This window comes from Abramis brama, assembly GCF_963993115.1.
Source record: "Abramis brama genome assembly, chromosome: 11".
In the NCBI taxonomy this organism is placed as follows: domain Eukaryota; kingdom Metazoa; phylum Chordata; class Actinopteri; order Cypriniformes; family Leuciscidae; genus Abramis; species Abramis brama.
Window position 1 is genome coordinate 28,457,931 of NC_139973.1, and position 20,809 is coordinate 28,478,739.

Genomic DNA, 20,809 nt, shown 5'->3' on the forward strand with positions numbered 1-20,809 from the left:
CAGCCCATGGGCCCCTCCCAGTAGGGGGCCCCCGCCGTTACCCGTTTTCATTTGTTTGTTTTGTTCGGTTAACTTGTATGCCAGATATGAAAGGATTCAACTCCCTCATTAAGGGAGACAGACTTGCCACCACCTACTGGCGGTGTTAGTTTCATAATTAAAAAGTAGACTTATTTCATTTATTTCAATCATTTCATATTTCTACATTAAAATTTTACATTTAAAACAATCTCTTTACATAATTTATGCAATTATAATTTGCTGTGTAAATACATACATGCCATGTCTAAACAGCCTATGTGTAAATTCAAAAATGTATTTTATAGATACCGACTTTTTTTTGGGTCATAATAGCCATACAATGTGTCTTAGTATTCTGATTGAATTTGTTGACATAAGAGGACACAGATAGCTATGACAATGAATTTAATTTCTCTGAATGAAATTAAATGAATTTCTCTTGGCTTTATTATTAGAGTTTTGATCTTCTCTTAACTGAGAGAGCACATCCTGCATTATATTGTATTAAAATGACTATTTAATATTAGCCTACCACTAAACTTTGACTATAGGCATGTTGTATATTAATTGTTCTAGGAACCTCAAAGCATATTTACATTTTTGTGTAATTTGTGATACTCCATAATGATGTTTGTAGCGTAAGAAGCCCAAACATAAACTCAACCCCAGGGGCCCACAGCCCCCTATGTCCTGCCCTGGTCACAACGAACTCCCTTTCGCCTCCGCCATCTCCATCTCTTCCTCCTCCTCCTCCTCAGGCACATTATCCCAATCTGTATCCTCCTGGGCAAACTTGCACTGCTATCGCAGAACCTTCCTGGTCCGCCTCCTCATGCTCACTGTCTTGTGGCTGGCCATCCCACTTCTGACACCACTTGCCAGGCGTGATGGAAAAAATGGCAAGGCCACAATAGCACTTCTTGTGCAAGTTGTTCTATTGACAAAAATAGACAAAAAGATAAATAAATAAATAGGGAAGATGGGGAAAATGGAGGAAAAATATACATGCAGCACTTTGCTTTTATATCCTTCTACAGAAAGTCAAGCACACACAAAATACTCACTGCCAAAGCAAACTCCAAACTACAACCCACCCTGAACAAACAAACAAGCAAGCCTGGCTTTTAAACCGGAAGCTCCACCCACATGGACTCCTCTATGTTCTTCCAGAGGTAAGTATTATAACTTTACATAAATAATTATATACAGCATAACATATATATATATATGTATATATATACATACATACTAGGTGGCGATGTCCGCTCCTCCACGTGGTACCACTGGAAACTCCCCGTCATCAAGACAGGGTGAGCTGAACGCGGACGAAACGTCGACGACAGACCCCAGCGACAGGCCAGTTGATGGAAAAAAAAATCACGTCGCATCAGTATGGATACGGTGTCAAATGAAATGTAAATAAAAGCTAGAGCGTCCTTTGGAAACGAGGACCCAGGCATGGTCTGGCCTGTGTGACAAGTGGGCATGGATTCCCGACGAATGTACTTCGTCGGAAAGCAAACAAGCAAGTCCAACACAAAAGCGGAGTCAAAAACATCTGCATAGCGACACTTAACAATGGGTCGCTGACTAGGGCTGTCGCGGTGAAGGATTTTCCCTTGTGGTAATTTTGAGTGGCTCAATAGCGCGATATGCGGTTTTACCAAATTTATTAATTTATTTTGATTTATTTCTATTTATTTGTTGCTATATAAATAAGTGTCACTATGTGGTCAGCATGCACAAAAACGAGTACATTTTCAGTAACCAATAAACCGAAACTAAACAGCGTCTCTCCGCATTGAAAGCCTGTCACTCGGCGCGCAGTTGTTACGGCAACGGACTGTCTTTGAGTGAGTCATTATAACCATTCATTCGACAACACGTTCAAAAACACTGATTGATTCATTAAAAGATAGTAATGAAACAAGGTTAATTATTTTTAACTTTGAGCTCCACTTTTCAAGGCTCAGCTGACCAGCAATGTCGTCGCATGGGTAACGCGAAGCTTCTCTTAATAGAGACAAATGGCATCGATTCAATGCGTGACTCACTGAGTTTTGTTTCCCGCGACCGCGAGTTCCTCGCGCTGTGGATGCTGACCAACGCTGTCGCTGATGCCATTCATGGTAAATACCCTTTATTTTAAACGTTAAAAGGATGACAGGACAAATATTTAACTTTCCTTGGACACGGCAACCTTTTCACGAATATGACTTGACCTCAAAGACAGACGCAGGTAATCGCACGCGCTCAGTCGATCGCTCTCATTCACTGTCTGTTTAGGCTTAGCACGCTAAGTGCAAATCCACGAAGCCCCTGTACAAATCACCACGATAAAACCATGATCGGCGCGTCTTATTATCATTATTAACTTATTTAACATTCAAACATTCAATACACATGCACGAAGTTCAAAACAAGAAGGGTATAGCCTTATGAATAAAACACGCGAATATCGCGGTTGCTGCGGTTACCTGAATTCCTCTGCGGTTGGCTTGTCAGTAGCGCGGTACTGCGATATTGCGGTTATCGCGACAGCCCTATCGCTGACCGGCCGATCAAACTGGATGCTCTAAACTGGATGCTCTGACCTGGACAAGGATGTCTTTTGGGCCCTGCCTGACGAAAAGACAAAACCTGTGCCACCGAATGAGTACATCATCATTGCTGGTGACTTGAATGGCCATGTCGGCAAAACAAAAGACGCACACAGCTGCCACGGGGGATTTGGCTATGGCGTGCGAAACGATGAGGGTGAGAGAACCCTCGAATATTCCAATGCCCATGACCTCATAATCACAAACACATGGTTCTGCAAGCAGCTATCCCATATCATCACCTACTACAGCGGCAACACAAAGTCACAAATTGACTTCATCCTAGTCAGAATACGTGATCTGAAGACTCTGCTCAATGTCAAGGACATCCCGTACCAGACGGTTACCGCCCAACATCGTCCAGCCAAAGCTCTGCATTGCTCCAGCAAAGGACCGTAAAACCGTAAAAAAAAGGACCGGCTCACATTAAATGATGTTTCATTAACAAAGTTCGGGAGGAGCACGTTCAAATAATCAAGGAGAAGAAGCAAATATATTCACTCTGTCAACTCACCTAACATTCCTTGACAGTTTTCAGCATCCCTCCCCCACCCCGACTCCTCACTCTTGTCTTGTTCTTTCACAGCCAGGAATACGGGGGGAGTACTCTGGGTTAGGGCCGAATACCGAGCCCGGAGCCCTCTCCTCGGACAACACGCCAAATACGCATTTATTCTATCTGACTTATTTGTAAGTGTGAACTCGTGAAATGGTGGAGGTTTAAAGAAAAAGAGGTTGAAGTCATCACACGCATCCATCTTCTGCCAATCCCGACAGTTGAAGAAACATGGAGGAAAGTCAAACAAATGATTGGCGAAGCAGCACGCACAGAACTTGGCATGACTAAGCCAGGACGACCGCGGATCGAAAAGGAAGTATGGCTGAGGACAGACGAAGTCAAGGCGAAAGTACGCGAGAAGAAGCGCCTCTACCATGCTTTTCTCGCAGTAGTATCCAGAAGTATCATGATGCCCGAAGGAACGTAAAGAAAGGCGTAGCTGCCGCAAAAGCTGCTCGCTATGTCGAGCTCTACAAGAAGCTCGACATGCGCGAAGGTGAACGTGACATCTACCGCCTCATGAAGTCGCGCCATCGTCAGACTGAGGATATCAAGAAATTCTTCGTTGTCAATGACGAAAACGAGCAACTGATCAATGACCGCAAGAAGGCCGTCAAACGCTGGCAGGACTACTTCGAGAAGATCTCGACCGAGGAGTTCCCGCAACTGCCGATTGTGTCCACTCCCTCTGTTCACGGTCCAGTGCAACTGGTCACAGCCGACGAAGTTGCCGGAGCGGTGAAGAAAATGAAGTCGGGTAAAGCAACTGGACCAGACGATCTGGTAGCAGAGGTGTGGAAGTCACAATGCTGGAATTCGGTTGAATGGCTTGAACATATATCATTGTAATCATATATTTAGCTCCATAGGGATCTTTTTTTTTTTTTCAAGAGCCTCATCGCGATGTACATTTGCGTCGCTCAATCGTGCTCTGTTTGAAAGGTGTGTTTCTCACTTCTAAACATGATGCTGAACAGAACAAACTGTGATTGGTTGCTTTACATGTCAGTGAGATGGCCTCTTGAGCTGTCCTTTGTCAATTAAAGCTGCTATGGAGTCCAGACCTTCTGCCATCAGTCTAAAGGCCCCGATATACTTCAAGCAAAATCAAAGAACGAACTGATGTGACATCATTTTGAACAAAATCAGGCCAAAATGAACTTTCGCTTGGTGTTTGTTTTGGGGGTTTGAAACAGCTTGCCAAAATGAACTTTCCGGAAAAGTTAGCTCTGGCTGGCAAACACTACCATTGGTCTGTGGCAATTACTAATATGTAGGTGTGCGCTGAGGCTCCGCCTTCTTTCACATGGAAATCTTTTCCAGTTCATTTCTCCTTTTTAGTTCAGATGTGACCCCCGAGTGAAAACGAACATGCTGGAGAGCTGCTTTATAGTAGAAAATTAAGTTGTATTTCTGATGAAATGAGACACTGACACTGTTTTTCATGTTTAATATGGTAAAACTGCTTGGTTTTAAGCAATCTATTGTGTAAAGTCATATAAAGAAACGTGACTAGAGAGCTGAATTGCAGAGCTCGTGCAAACATATCATTGCTAAACGAAGATACGTTTAGGGGTATACCACCTAAATGAATAAGGAAAAAGAACTTCACTGCAAGTATATCTGGGCCTTAAAGGACTGGCTATGCAAGATTACTTAGTTCTTATCTTTCTTCTATCGTTTCAGTTTTTCCAGACTGTATCTGAACAAGTTAAGAAGGCTGAGGGCCTTCAACCACATCTCTTTGCATTTGGTTTGGCGAAGAGTATACATCCACAGGTTTTATATCATAAAATACCATGTCAGGCAAAGTATTTTCTTGCTGCTGAATTTGCAACATGTATCTAACCATTTGTTCATGAATGTACAATTTATTTACAAGTGTAATCTAATGCCTGAATCTATTCTGGTGTTCCCTGTGTTGTTCACCTGGTGTACTTATGGCTGTAGGAGTGAGGAATCAAATACTCGGATGACACAGTCATCATTGATTATAAAACTCGGATAGACAACTTGAGCCTGAATTGGATGAGTTCCCTGAGTGGAGCAGGGCAAATTATCTGGAACTGAATGCCTCAAAGACGAAGGAGATGGTCATTGATTTCCATAGGGAAAGATCTACCATACCATCAAAGCATTAGATGTCAGCAGTCAGGAAAAAGAGATGGTACAAGAATATAAATATCTGGGAACCACCATCGATCAAAAACTCACTTTCAAACCAAATAGTAAGACGATTTTCCAAATGCCATAAGTGTCTCTACTTCCTTCGAAAATGTTGTAACCTCTGGGTTCACCAATTAATTCTAAAAGCCTTCTAGTGTTTCATCAAATCAGTTCTTACCTTTAACATAACAGCTATTTTTAGAGGAATAAGCAGCATTAACATCAGCCTTCTCCACAAGATTACAAGAGCAGCAAAATCATTGGTTCACCAGGAAGACCATTTACAATATGTGAGTGGTTGCTAAAGAAACTTAAATAGCAAAGGACACAATTCGCATCTTATATTGCTGGTACAATCTCAAAGGCTGTAGATCATTTGAGCCTTAAAACCAAATCTGCCTCCTGAATTCACCATTTGTGTGTGTGTGTGTGTGTGTGTGTCACAGCATGCATGGGAAAGCTGCATTTGACATCTTGTGACAGCCACAGTTTAATTAAAAATGAAGTCTAAAAGATCCTCCCTGTAATTTTAATATGAAACCAAGGCTTTAATAATGCCAAGGCTGTTTAACCATTTGCGATGTCTGATATCCTCCATAGAACTTACAAATGCAGCATTCTGTGCAGAATTCAAATGGGTCTGATATGATCCGCTCATATCGTGTCTCTGGACCAGAGCACACCGTGTTTGTGTGCTGTGGAGGAAAGCACTGTCTGAATCGTTCACTATCCCCTATATATTGCACTACTTGCTATTCAAAACATAGAAAACAGTAAATGTGTGAACAAGTGACCAATCTCAGACACAGCTTTAGCATCTTTTTATCATGTAGAGGGCAGGACTCTTGAGATTCTAGGGAACATTTGATTGCACAGAAAATAGGATGAGACTAAATAGATGCACTTTTATGGACTTCAAAACAGAAACAGCAATTCACTGGTATTATAAAGCTTGGAGGAGCCAGGACATTTTTTAATATAACTCCGATTGTATTTGTCTGAAAGAAGAATGTCATAAACACCTGGACGGTTAAGTAAATCATGGGCTAATTTTCATTTTTGTGTGAACTATCCCTTTAACTTGTAATGGACACTTGACTACTTTTATTTGTAAAATAATATTTATAAATTTTTGATAGAAAGTAGAAATCATTGTTTTAAAGAACCATAATTAAATGTTGAATTGATATGAATGGTTTTAATATTTGATGGTTGTGCAGTTTAATATTTTGAATATATATTATATATACTGTTTATATATTGCATTATGGATTCATGTCTTGTTGCATGTAAAATTGCAAATAGTTGAAATAGTTGAAGAGGGGGGTCCAAACTCAGTTTAGTTTAGTCAAGTCAAGTCACCTTTATTTATATAGCGCTTTTTACAATACAGATTGTATCAAAGCAGCTTCACAGTGCTAACATGAAAATAATACAACAAAGTTTGTTTCTAGAAGAAAATTGTGTCATTGTCCACCTTAAGTAAGGCAGATCAATAATTAAATTAAATGTCCCCAACTAAGCAAGCCAAAAGCCAAGGCAACAGTGGCAAGGAACCAAATCTCCATCAGGTGACAAGAATGGAGAGAAAAACCTTGGGAGAAACCAGGCTCAGTCGGGACCAGTTCTCTTCTGTGAGTGGATGATTATGATTCAGGCAGCATTACAGGTCAGAAGTCAGACTGGATCAGAAACATTCAGAATATTTATCCAGTCCTATCTGGTTCGAAGTCAGAGTCATCATGCCGCGATGGAGACGAGTTTGTTGAGGATCAGTGCCCATGGCTGTCGTGTCGATGAGGCCTTCACAGGGCTGATGAGGCTGGCACCTCAGGGATGTGTCATGGATGGGTCCAGGCGCAGGTCCACCATCTGATCTGGATACGGCCCGGATCCGGCTGACTTCAGTAAACCTCGGAATAAACAGAAAAACTAACATAAGTGTAGATGCCATTCTTCTTATGATGTAACGAGTACATCAGGTGTTATAGGAATTGTCCCCGGTTCTGGCTGAGCTAATCTATGCAGCCCATAGACTGTAAAAAAATATGGACGACGCCCCTTCGCTCTCTTCCATTGGTGAGAACTGAAGCCGCCAGTGTCCCGATATGGCGCTGACATCTTGGGGCTTGAGTCTGCGCAGTAGTGATTTCGGGACCAGACCTGCGCAGTAGTGAGCAGGAAGTAAAGCCGCGAAATCAACGCTCCGCCCTCACTCTCGCAGAATGCACTCTCCCTGAGTGCACTTTTTTAAAAATTGATTGCAGTACAACAAGAGGCTTGTTAAAATAAAGTAAATATAATCTCCTCAGTCCTCCGAAGATCCCGAAAAAAATGTCCGTTGGTGCTTCAGTGACTACTTCGCTCGGAGAACCTTTCATATACAACTGTCAATCATGACGTTACACCACCGTTTTTATAGCATCACGTAACTAACTAAAAACCAACTTATTTTTGAAACAGACACTTGAACTAACATCAGCGTGATAAAAACGACAGCAAATGAAAGAAACCACCTTTGGAAAAAAGATATTTGAAGTGTAATTTAATTGTTTAGTTGGTCTCACGTCCCGTTGAATAACACGGGGAGGCGGGGCTTATGACCTATACTAGGACCAGTCACCGGGGGGCGATCGAGACGTTTTGGCTTCACTTTTCAGGGCTTGTGTGGCACGCTTGATGCAGCCTAATAATCATTTAACTGATTTGAATAATAGAAATGTATAATGCTCTATATGAATGCCAGGTAAAAGAGTGTTTTTGCGTTAGTGTGTCTGCTTCCCGGACAATGTTAGGAAGACTGTTCCAAAGTTTTGGTGCTAAATAGGAAAAGGATCTACCGCCTACAGTTGATTTTGATATTCTAGGCTTTATCAACTGGCCAGAATTTTGAGATTGCAGTAAACGTGAAGGACTATAATGCGTTAAGAGCTCGCTCAAGTACTGGGGAGCTAAACCATTTAGAGCTTTGTAAGTAGTTAGCAATATTTTAAAATTTATACAATGTTTAATTTTGACAGCCAATGCAGTTTTGACAGAACGGGGCTAATATGGTCATACTTCCTGGTTCTAGTGAGAATTATAGCTACTGCGTTTTTGACCAGCTGTAGTTTGTTTATTAAGCGTGCAGGGCAACCACCCAGTAGAGCATTTCAATAATCTAGCCCTGAGGTCATGAATGCATGAACTAACTGTTCCACATTTTTCATTGAAAGCATATGTTGTAATTTATATATTTTTAAGATGGAAGAATGTGGTTTTACAGATGCTAGAAACGTGGGTTTCAAATGAAAGATTGGTATTAAAGAGCACACCCAGGTTCCTAACCGACGACGAAGACTTGACAGAGCAGCCATCAATTGTTAGACAGTATTCTGGGTTAATACGTGCAGAGGTTTTTTGCCCAATAATTAGAAACTCCGTTTTTTCAGAATTAAGTAGTAGGAAATAACTAGTCATCCAAATTTTTATATAAGCAATGCATTCTGTTAATTTTGTGGATTTGTGCGTTTCGTCGGGGCGCGTAGAAATATAGAGCTGAGTATCATCAGCATAACAGTGAAAACTAATTCCATGCTTCTGTGGCAGTTTGCAATTTTAGGTTAAATCCGACTACGCCACCTGGAAATAGTCCGGGAACTTGTTCAGGTACACAAAGCACGCAGATACGTAGTGGCTGAGTTAGATAACAGACAACGATGATCGTACAAAACAGTTTTTTTATTCAAGAAGACACCATTTAATAAATACAACACGATCTTCAATAACAAATCGTAGAGTCAGATAAAACAACAATCACACACACACACACACACACACACACACGCATACCACTTCAGAACCTGGGGGATTTGTCCTGACTATTAGATCAACACAGCAACCACTCGTGCTCTCTCACAACACTCCACCCACTGTGAACACTGCAGACTGTCAGTTAAACCACCACCACACCCAGAATACTTCAGGAACCACGGGTACCCCAGATTCTGAAGGGAAAAGACAAGAACAATCAATATAACAATAAACACATACTCTTTCCACATAAAACTCTGTCAATGAAGCATATAGTCACACCCGGCCGTAAAGGCCTGTCTTTCTCAGTAACAATACCAGCCAACCAGCTGATGCTCGTGGACCGTAATCAGCACGATAACGGGCGTTAATGGGTCACTCCCCCATGTCTTGACAAACATATTAACCACAACAGAAAATCAATTCAACACACAGAAAATCAATTCAACCCAAACAAAACAGAAAATACAAAAGAAAACCAAACACTCCTAATAATATACAAATATAAGGGTGACACACATAGACCTTCGTCGCGGTAAGGTTACCCGTCCTCAGTCCACCCGTCGAGAAACACTGTGACAGCCCCAATTTAGATGTATCCTGGCAGGCTGTATGCTCGGCGCGTATTTTGATCAGCTCTGACGCCGTCCTTGACCGGATGGAATTCGCATACAAGTTCACAGAAACTGTAGTTCAAATAAGAGACGGAAGGGCGGGCGAACACAGCGACTTGGGGGTAAAACACAATCCGTTCGAAGTCGTTCAGCGTCACACATAAATAAGAGTTACAGAAAGTAGTACGAGCCGACAGCGTCTTCAATGCTCCCAGAATCTGCAAAGCCCGCTAAGCCTGCTGCAACACCTCCACGCCTCATACCACTATTAAAACATAACATTAGGTTTAGGAGATAATCATCTCGTTAGCTTAGGCATAAGAAGAATGCATCACATACCTGCGGTAATTAACTCATGCCGCGCAGTGCACTCAAGGCGTGCTAATAAGAGGCTCGCCATGATAAGAGTTCACTCCACGTTCTCCTCCACCACACTGCAAGTTAAGCGAGTCCCAAATTACCCTTTCTGATCCAAACATTCATGTACTTGCCACAAAAGCACTTACCTCCTAAACCTAAACCGGCGCCCCAGAATGACGTCACCTCCCGAACTCGGAATAGCACGCTTGTCTAGATGCCTGCTGCATCCCTTTTTATACCCGCAGAACACCATATTTGGGAATTAACCCTATGATGGCTGATTACATCACCACACTTCCAAATGATATCTCTCAAGGGTAGCATGTACAGGGTGAACAGCAACGGTCCTAGTACTGAGCCTTGTGGTACTCCATACTGAACTTTTGATCAGTATGACATCTCTTCATTTACTGCTACAAACTGATAACGGTCAGATAAGTATGATTTGAACCATGCTAGTGCAATTCCACTAATGCCAACATAATTTTCGAGTCTATTCAAAAGTATGTTGTGGTTGATGGTATCAAATGCAGCACTAAGATTGAGTAACACTAATAGAGAGATACAACCACGATCCTATGATAAGAGCAAATAATTTGTAACTCAAATGAGAGCAGTCTCAGTACTATGATATTGTCTAAATCCTGACTGGAAATCCTCTCAGATACCATTTCTTTCTAAAAAGGAACATTGTGAGGATACTGCCTTTTCTATTAATTTTTAAAGAAAAGGTAGATTTGAGATCGGCCTGTAATTGACTAATTCTCTAGGATCAAGTTAAGTTTTTTAATAAGAGGTTTGATAAAAAGTTTTTGGTACATATCCTAGTGACAAAGATGATTTAATGATATTAAGAAGAGGATATATGACCTCTGGAAGCATCTCTTTCAACAGCTTAGTAGGTATAGGGTCTAATATACATGTTGTTGATTTAGATGATTTAACGAGTTTAGACAATTCTTCCTCTTCTATAGCAATGAATGAATGAAAATTTTCCTCAGGGAAACTACAATGCACTGTCTGATGCGATACTGTAGTAGACGGTTGCATAGTTATAATTTTCTCTCTAATATGATCAATCTTGTAAGAAGTTCATAAAGTCATTACTGCTGTGCTGCTTGGAAACGTCCGGTGTTGAAGCTTTATTTTTCGTTAATTTAGCCACTGTTTCGAATAAATACTTAGGTTTGTGTTTGTTTTCTTCTAAAAGTGCTTTTCTGTACGCAATCGTGCTCTATCTCCACGAAATGCGAAAAACTTCTAATTTTGTTTTCTTCCAGCTACGCTCCATTTTTCTGGCTGCTCTCTTAAGGGCCTGAGTGTGCCCGTTGTACCACGGCGTTGGACTATTTCCTTTAAAGGGATAGTTCACTTTGAAATTAAATTTTGGTATGTTTTAGCTTATCTCAAGGGCATCCAAGATGTAGGTGTCTTTTTTTCCGCAGTAGTTTCAATTTTGATATTTTTAGGTCAAACCGTTCTTGTCTGTCAGTCATTTAATGCAGGTCTATGGTTACTGTCTCAAAGAGCATGCACAGAGTCCAAATTAAAACAATTCCCCGTCGTCCAAATTAAACAATTCCCCATCGTAAGTACACATTGATGGCCTAAGACACGAAACGAGCGGTTTGTGTGAGAAAACGAACAGTATTTATATCGTTTTTACCTCTTATACACAGCCACGTCCAAGTGATCTGATCTGTGTACGCAGACTGGTGCATAGAAATATACACTAGATTTCGCCTTGTCTACGGCAGTTCATTGGAACGAATGTCTTTAAGGCGACATCTAGTGTATATATCTATGCACCAGTCTGCGTACACGTCACACACCAGGATGCGCGCGCGCCCTCAGATCACTTGGACGTGGCTGTGTACAAGAGGTAAAAACGATATAAATACTGTTCGTTTTCTCACACAAACCGCTCGTTTCGTGTCTTAGGCCATCAATGTGTACTTACGATGGGGAATTGTTTAATTTGGACGACGGGGAATTGTTTTAATTTGGACTCTGTGCATGCTCTTTGAGACAGTAACCATAGACCTGCATTAAATGACTGACAGACAAGAACGGTTTGACCTAAAAATATCAAAATTGAAACTACTGCGGAAAAAAAGACACCTACATCTTGGATGCCCTTGAGGTAAGCTAAAACATACAAAAATTTAATTTCAAAGTGAACTATCCCTTTAATCTTCTTTAAGCGCAGTGGAGCAACTATGTCTAAAGTGCTGGAAAAGAGAGAGACAATTATTTCTGTTGCAATATCGAGTTCTTTTACTACGCTATCTGGAATGCTGACGTGATTAAACTGATCAGGAAGATTATTTATAAGCAATCTTTAGTGGCAGAAGTGATAGTTCTACCATATTTTAGTCGGCTTTGCAACCTTGGCTAAATTAAGTATACATGAGATTAAATAATGATCTGAGATGTCATCGGTCTGCTGCAGAATTTCAACGGCATCAACAGTGATTCCATGTGACAATATTAGATCTAAAGTATGATTACGACAATGAGTGGGTCCTGACACGTGTTGTCTAACTCCAATAGAGTTTATAATGCCTGTAAATGCTAATCCCAATGCGTCTTTTTCATTATCTACTTGGATATTAAAATCACCAACAATTAGGACTTTATCTGCAGCCAGTACTAACTCTGATAGAAAATCAGCAAATTCTTTGATAAAATCTGTATGGTGGCCTGTAGACAGTAGCCAGCAAATGTTAAACGGGATTTATCACTTACGCTAGATAACGTTACAGAAAGCACCATCACTTCAAAAGAATTATATTTGAAACTAGACTTATGAGTAATACTGAAGATATTGCTATAAATTACAGCAATACCTTTTCCTTTTCCTTTTAAATGAGCCTCATGTTTACAGCAGTAATCTTGCGGGGTGGACTCATTTAAAGTAGCCTAATGTAATTGTCTGGTTTTACCAGAGCCCGTCTACGGAGAGCCTTGGCACTTCCTATTAGCCCCATTGTATCGATCTTGGTTGCAGTTCCATTGGAATTCCACTGGAGGTGATCGCGGGCGAGTGCAGACTGAATGGGAGTCTATGGGGCTATGCGGCTAAATGTGTCTCTTTCACCCGATTGCCGTTGAGAAATCTCAGATTTTATTGTAGGTTTTGCAAGTTCAACATGGGTTATAGGTTGAAAGTTGAATGAACGAGTACTTATGTCCTTTCGATTTCTTACAGGTTGAGTTGTTGTTGCCCATAACACGCTAGCATTCTGCTAATGAACGCTGATTGGTCAGTGAAGGACTGATTACGACCAGAGATACCGCTTGATGGCATCGTGGCATCCGAAGCGGGACCAGAAACAAACAAAACAAAAACTCTTCTAGCATGTGTATTTACCTGTGTCAGCTGTGTTGTCGATGCCTCGAGAGAAAAGAAAGTGCAGAGCGCGAAAGCACCAGAGTGACTGAAGGATTGCCGTAAAGCAGTATCTCTGGTAGTACGATGTGTATGACGTCATTGACATTTTAAAAGACTTTTTAAAGCAAATAAGTGACTCTAAAAAATCTAACACCCAGCAATGTGTAATTTCTTTGCATCTCCTTTCGAATACAACATTCAAATTATTAGACAAAAAATTATATCCTGAGAAAAGTGGATTTTGAGGGGTATTTCGCCATAGACCTCCATTCATTCTGCACTCGCCTGCGAGCGCCCCCGCATGGACAGAGACGTGTTACTGCAGCCAGTCCAGAAACCGGAAGTAAGCAGAGAGTGCCAATTCTCTTCCTATTAGACATTCTCTGGTTTTACCCAAGTTTCTGTCAAACAGCACATCTAGGTTATGGTCTGTAATCTGGTGCTGATGGCTTGCTGGCTGAATCCATGAGTCTGTGACAGCTACATCTTTATTTCACCTTATGGCACCTGTTAGATGGTGCTGTGGACCACATGCCACAGCCGATGCAATAATAGAAGTTGACCGATATAGAAGAGACTAACATACCAAGCGCCAAAGATCCACTGGAACATATATGTGTGTGTGTGTATATATATATATACATATAAAAAAACTGTTGTCTATCGGATGAAATTGCCATTTTATAAAAACATTTTTTACACCAGCCTTATCTGTCTGTAACCTGTGAGAGAATGTTCTCAAAGGAAGGGGAAGTATTGTTCAAGAGGAGAAATAGACTCAGCCCAAAGAGTCAAACAACTTATATCTCATTATAATTTAAAAATCCCCTTTGTGCCTATATTCTTCTTCACCCACAATTACACATGTACATTTAATAACCACACGTTATTCTTATTTTATTTTCCCACCAAGTGGATGTTTTTTCTTTTCATTTTCAAACTTTCAAAGATATATTATGATATATACTGCTATACAAGTTGAATAAATAATACAGATGATGTTATTAATACACAAATAATTATATGTCAAATGCATGCCATATTCAACTCTTTAGTTGTTATCAGTTGCCTGCTTACTGGGCACCCACAACACAGTTAAGCAGTGTGTTATTGTATTGCACTGATTAATATAGACTTTTATTTGCATGAATTGCAACATTATGGTACATAAAATATATTACCAGAGGGTAAACGCTTGTGCTTTTATTTGTGCACAGAATAAAATTACATAAATGAAGAGTGTATACATTGTATTAACCACTAGATGGCACTGTAATCGATAATCCGAGACTTCAAATCTTTTCCTTCACGAGGCTTCATTTCTCCATCCTTACATAATAAAGGTGTTTTAAAAAAACATTCTTTCACACATATTTGACAATTGGAATATATCAGAAAGCTCATGATATACTTTTACAAGTTTGTGAATATTTTGAAATAAAAAAGTAAAAAAGAAAAGCATCAGAACCTCCTCTTACAGCCTTGTGAATCACATTGATTGAACTGCAGCGTATTCATACAAATGTAAAAATAAGTTTGAAAAGGGAAATGCTAAAACATGACATTTTGGAGGTATTATAAAAATGATAGCTAATGCATCATCCCTTGGGGTGTATGGGCGTATAACCCTATGGTATAACCTCCCGGAAGCTGGAAAGGATCTCTGCTATGCCCTCTGCAGCCTGGAGGTGGAACTGTAGTTTTGATCTCTGACCTAAAGCCTTAAACGTCATGGCAATTACATAAAATCTTTTTGAGGTTCTTGAACTTTATTACTGGTCGTCGAAATCTCCGATCGGCAGGTATTTTTAGTGGGACAGAAGTGAGCGTAAATGACTGGTTAACGTTAGATGTTTTTAGTAACTTCCTGTGAATGTGATGAGGAAGTGTAAACAGCGCGCATGGAGGGCGTGTCTGTGTCATATATGTTCCTGTAGCTGTGATCATGGGGATTTCTCTTTAAAATGTGTCTTTAGTGCTGGATTATGGGGGACGCGGCGGTAGCGAAGCGTCGGGAGCAGCTGACGCGTTGGTCGGGCTCCAGTACAGACAGAGAGGCGGCGGTGCCGCGGAGTCGCTGGAGAGGAGAGACGAACACCGGAGCTCCTGATGGAGGCAGAACAGACACCAATGAGCAGCAGAAAAAAAACAGGTTTAGAGATTCACCACCACAATAATGGCAAAAACAGACCAAAGGGAACATTTTACTGTTAATTAGTGATATAGTTCCTTGTTGTAAACAAGCATTTCCGAATAAATCTGTTTCTGTGTTTCTCAGCTTAACTCTTTAATGAAGATCTCCAGATTGAATTAGCTATTTTGGGTGTCAAGGACCATCTGCCATGCATTGGATTACTATCCTGGTAGAATGTGTTTCCTGGTTATCCATTCTTAATGTACAGAATCAAAGAACCACAATTTGAAAATATTGTTCCTAGACCTGATGGTTGCTGAAGCTAAAGGTGGCAGTTGTAGAACCTCAGTGTAGAACCCAAAATGGCATAATATTTGTCAAGTCTAGTAACAGTGTAATAGTGTAATACTGTATAGTTTTTGAGTTGTCACAATGATGTCAATACCATTCCAGATAGCCTGTTTCTCCCTTTCTCAGGTTGCGGGTAAGGTTTGAGAAGACTGCAGAGTTCCTAGCAGTGTGTGCTAGCGGTGACACAGAGGAGGCAGCCGAGATGCTGAGAGAAGTACGAGTAAAGAATGGAGATGACGATGTGGTCAACTGTGCCAATGCAGATGGAATAACAGCTTTACACCAGGTCAGAATTTTACTGCATTTCAAAGGAATACTTCACTCAAAAATGAAAATCTGTTATTAACTAGGCTACTCACCCTTCCAAACCCGTAAGACTTTCGTTCATCTTCGGAACACAAATGAAGATATTTTTAAAGAAATCTGACAGCTTTCTGTCCTTCCATAGACAGTTACTCAACTACCACTTTGACGCTTCAAAAAGTTCATAAAGAGATCATAAAACTAATCCATATGAATTGAGCGGTCCAAATTATCAGAAGAGACTCGATCGCTTTATATGATAAGCAGATTTAATTTAGGCTTTTATTCACATATAAACATTGATCAGAAAACATTTAAACAGAAGCTCAACCGAACCTGCTTAATGCACAAGAATGGTTCCTGAGGAAGCTCAGACGCGCTGCGTAACACATGAGAATGAACCTCATTGGTTCTTGTGGAAGCTCAAACGTGCTGCGTAACCGAGAGAATGAATCTCATTGGTTCTTGAGGAAGCTCAAACGTGCTGCGTGACACACGAGAATGATCCTCATTGTTTCATGTGGAAGCTCAAACGTGCTGCGTAACACGAGAATGAACCTCATTGGTTCATGTGGAAGCTCAAACGTGCACGAGAAAGAACCTCGTTGGTTCTCGCAAGTCAAGCGAACATGCTTGAGCCTCTGTTTATTAAGCGATGTCTCTTCGGAAAACTAAACCTTTTGGACTAAACCTCTCAATTAATATGGATTAGTTTTACAATGTCTTTATGAACTTTTTGAAGCGTCAAAGTGTAATTTGTGTAGCTGTCTATAGAGGGACAGAAAGCTCTCAGATTTCATTAAAAAGATCTTCATTTGTGTTCTGAAGATGAACGAAAGTCTTACGGGTTTGGAACGACATGAGGGTGAGTAATTAATGACAGAAATTGATAACGGCAGTCAGATGAGAGAAAGATGTCAATTTTCCCGTCACTCCCATAGCCGCTGTAATAGAAACACCCTCACTGCAGCGTTAACCAGTTTCTTGTAATTTGATGCAAAGGTAAAATAGTTGTTATATGTTCAACCATTTATAAAATGTTAAAATGTTAAATAATATATATATATATATATATATATATATATATATATATATATATATATATATATATATATATATATATATTTTAACATTGGTCATTTATTGGTTATCGGTCGAAACATATACATAAAACATTATAGTATTAAAGTAAACTATAATGTTTTATATATTTATAAAACATTATAGTTTTATAAAGTTACCATGGAATCAAATTGACCAATCCTATTTTTCTACGGAATTGTGCAGTATTTATTATAAATGATATGCACATCATTTGTTTATATGAATGTGCCCTCATTATCTTTAATCAAAATAACTTCCCCTCCCTCTTGCAACAACATCTCTTCTACATTGACGTGTTTACCGGCCCATGGGCCTGACAACCTGTCACTCACGTGAGATCACAGTAATAGCAAACCACAGCGATCCAATCAATTCCCGATGGACAGAATCAAGTACATTTTTCTTGTTCGAGAAGCTGTTTCAGTCAGATATACTTCAAAAAAGGGAAGAACTCCCTATTTTTATTCATTCAGACTATTGCATCATCTGTTTCATGCTGACTTTAATGTTGGTGCATTTCTGTAAAAATCTGATTGTACATGGTGTTCTTTCCCAGGCCTGTATCGATGGCAGTATGGAGATGGTGGAATTTCTTCTGTCTCAGGGTGCCAAAGTTAACCAGGTGGACAGTGAGGGTTGGACTCCTCTTCATGTGGCTGCATCCTGTGGGAACCTGGAGATAACAGAGTATGTTATGACAGAATTTAATGAAAATGTGTTTAGATTGAGTCTGTCTCAAGGTGTTCTATTATGTTTACCGATTAGCTAGCTTTGAGATTGCTTGAGTGTGATTGAAATATGTTATGAGATTAATATATTAATATAGAAACTAGCACAGCCTCAAGGCCCTTATTACTCTTATGAAACCATTATTACTATGACTATGAATTAGTTAATTTAATGTTTAACTATTGCACAGTATTCTGTGATGTATCATGATTAAATGCACAAAAAAATGACATTCAATCCCCTAATTAATAAATAATCAGCATAAAGGTAGTATAAATAATATTTTTATAAATAGCATCTTTTTACCAAGTACTTTCAAGGCCAGTATCAACATTATACATACAAATACATAATTATTTTACATAAACCCATTATAATTCTTCTTTTTTTTTCTTTTTTTTTTCCTTCAAAGCTTTTTAATTTTAAAATGTTCATGGTAAATAAAAAACACAGTGTATATTTTTTATAATTAAAAAGTGTATGTATGATTTTTATGTGAGGATCGCTCCACTCAATATGATTTAATGAACCAATTGCACTTTCACTTATACCTGCATGGCTTAATATCTGAGATATACACGTTACTGGCAGAATCAACCAGGTAGCCAGACAGAGATGGTTGTCCTAAATGTGGGTTTTGCAGCTTCTTTCAGTCAAACACAATCTTAGTTATATTAAATAATTAGTATTTTTGTAAGTAAAATAGTTTGATAGCTCTAATTTGATAGCTCCACCCCACACTTGCGTTCGCGACCGCAACCCAGGCAACAACTATGGCGGAATCTGCTGTACCTGCCACTGCCGGCCGAGGGTATGATGTCATCAATAAGTGAAAGTTACGGAAGTGAAAGTAGTGTTACTATGGTAATCCATGTCGAATGTGTTTTGGTAGTAATGTGTGTTTTAACACGTCAATGGTTCAGCTCCGTTTCACGTGGAAGACGACGCTCAACACCCATCCCAAAAACAAAGTTATCATGATCAACTCGATAGCACGAGCACAACAAATATTTTACAACTATAAAAAGATTAGGGGGTTATATCGATCACTAAATGATGAACCAAAGGAAACAAACATACTTTTCAGACACACTTTGGGAGCCGACGCTTGAAACAGACAGTAGAGGAGGTTTAGACGCTCAAGACTATGGTGTGGAAATGAATGTGTCTTTTTCATAGCTGAAGAGAACGACAATATGATCGCAAATGAAAAAACAAGCAAAGATGACACACAAGCATATCCAAGCAATGGCCAGCATATATTAGTTCTGTGAAACAAAGCTAAACAATGTTAGCCCCTTACTGCTGATTGGCTACAAGTGTGTTTTGGTACTCCGTCCGACAGTTTTCAGAAGTGTTTTTCAAAAACTACTGATCCCACCTTTAGACACAACTTTTGTTTAAAACATTGTTTTATTAAACAAATCCATGATTAGGTGATATTCTTCTAGAACTTTTTGACTTTTAGAACCTGGAGAATTGTCCACAACAAATTTTCGAGGGCCCTTTTTCCAGTTGTTTGTGATTTAAAGGGGACATATCATGCTAAATCCACTTTTTTAGTGGATTTAGTCTCTTAAATGCATTTTGTTGTATATTTGGAGTGTTTAGAAGTACAGAAAAGTTGAAATTATTCTCTTCAGGTGCTTCGTTGATATCTTTATATTCTGTTTTGGTCATATTTTTCAACCTGTTCCGATTTTTCTGTTATCTATGACGTTTTTTGAACTATTACGTCACAGTATTTGCAGCGGAACTGCCAAATAAGGACATTGACTTCCGGCCCACCACTTCGAGCAATCCGCCATTTTTATTTCTCGCTGCAATTTTGTAGTCCAAGTTAAAGGATGCAGAAGTTACGAGAGGGTAAGTTAAAATGTTCGGTTGTTGCCGCATGTTTAGCAGCTAGATGTTTAACTGAAAGAACGAGCAGAGAGAGAGAGCCGGTCGCGCGCGCGCGCACTCTCTCTCTCTTCGGAGCCAGGCGAAAGTGCAAACAAGACTTCACCGTCTCCAAACTAGACGCTGTCTTGCTCTCTCTCCCTCGCACATATTAATCAAAATAAATCAACACGGCGGTAAAAGGTCGGAAGACCAAAGTTTCATGTGTAAATACAGTAACACACCATTGCGATACATCCATATGAAGACGTTGTTCTGCAGGTTCGTCGTCTTCATTTTCATCTCGCTCCGGCTCCGACTCTGGCTCGAACATGTAAGGCTGGCTGGACAAGTCTTCCGTTGTTGACATTTTGTTAATAACGTGTGAATAAAACGTTTCTGTGCCGCTAGATAATCGTATCTCTGGTATCAAACTACAAAAATGGCCGAACGGGGTGGAGTTGAACCGAGTGTCACCGCTACAACCTGGAGAGGGGGCGGGGTATGAAGTGTCTCAACTGTATTTAAAGAGACCGCACCAAAACGAGTTGCTCTCAGACGCACATCAGAAAAGGGGCCTGTGGAGCTATAATAATGAGGAATTCAGACCCAAGCATTGCAGTTCCGCTTTATATAGACTACAAATGTATGATTTATATGTAAAAAAGAAACAATTTAAAAGCATGATATGTCTCCTTTAATGGATAAAGATTAAGGATAAGGATACATTTTATTTATATATATATATATATATATATATATATATATATATACACACACACACACACACACACAGTGGGG

General features: G+C 39.9%; 1 protein-coding gene and 1 long non-coding RNA gene across 3 annotated transcripts in view; one reads left to right on the forward strand and one right to left on the reverse strand.

The window, feature by feature from the left end:
• Window positions 1-6,703: 6,703 nt before the first annotated feature.
• Window positions 6,704-11,530, reverse strand: LOC311092928. The gene is made up of 3 exons (XR_014608334.1): window positions 10,259-11,530; window positions 10,092-10,186; window positions 6,704-10,017 (listed from the first exon to the last, which is right to left on the reverse strand). It is a non-coding gene; the product is annotated as an uncharacterized lncRNA (long non-coding RNA).
• A 3,637-nt stretch (window positions 11,531-15,167) lies between these two features.
• ppp1r12c (protein phosphatase 1, regulatory subunit 12C) overlaps window positions 15,168-20,809 on the forward strand; it is a 28,763-nt gene continuing 23,121 nt past the window's right edge. Inside the window, exons 1-4 of one of the 2 annotated variants that reach the window (XM_084127778.1) lie at window positions 15,168-15,308; window positions 15,483-15,658; window positions 16,118-16,277; window positions 17,955-18,085. In XM_084127778.1, coding sequence (XP_083983904.1) covers window positions 15,492-15,658; window positions 16,118-16,277; window positions 17,955-18,085 — 458 coding nt within the window. In that variant the 5' untranslated portion in view covers window positions 15,168-15,308; window positions 15,483-15,491. Of the gene's footprint in view, window positions 15,309-15,368; window positions 15,659-16,117; window positions 16,278-17,954; window positions 18,086-20,809 lie in introns of those variants that run through there. The other variant, XM_084127779.1, reaches the window with a different exon arrangement.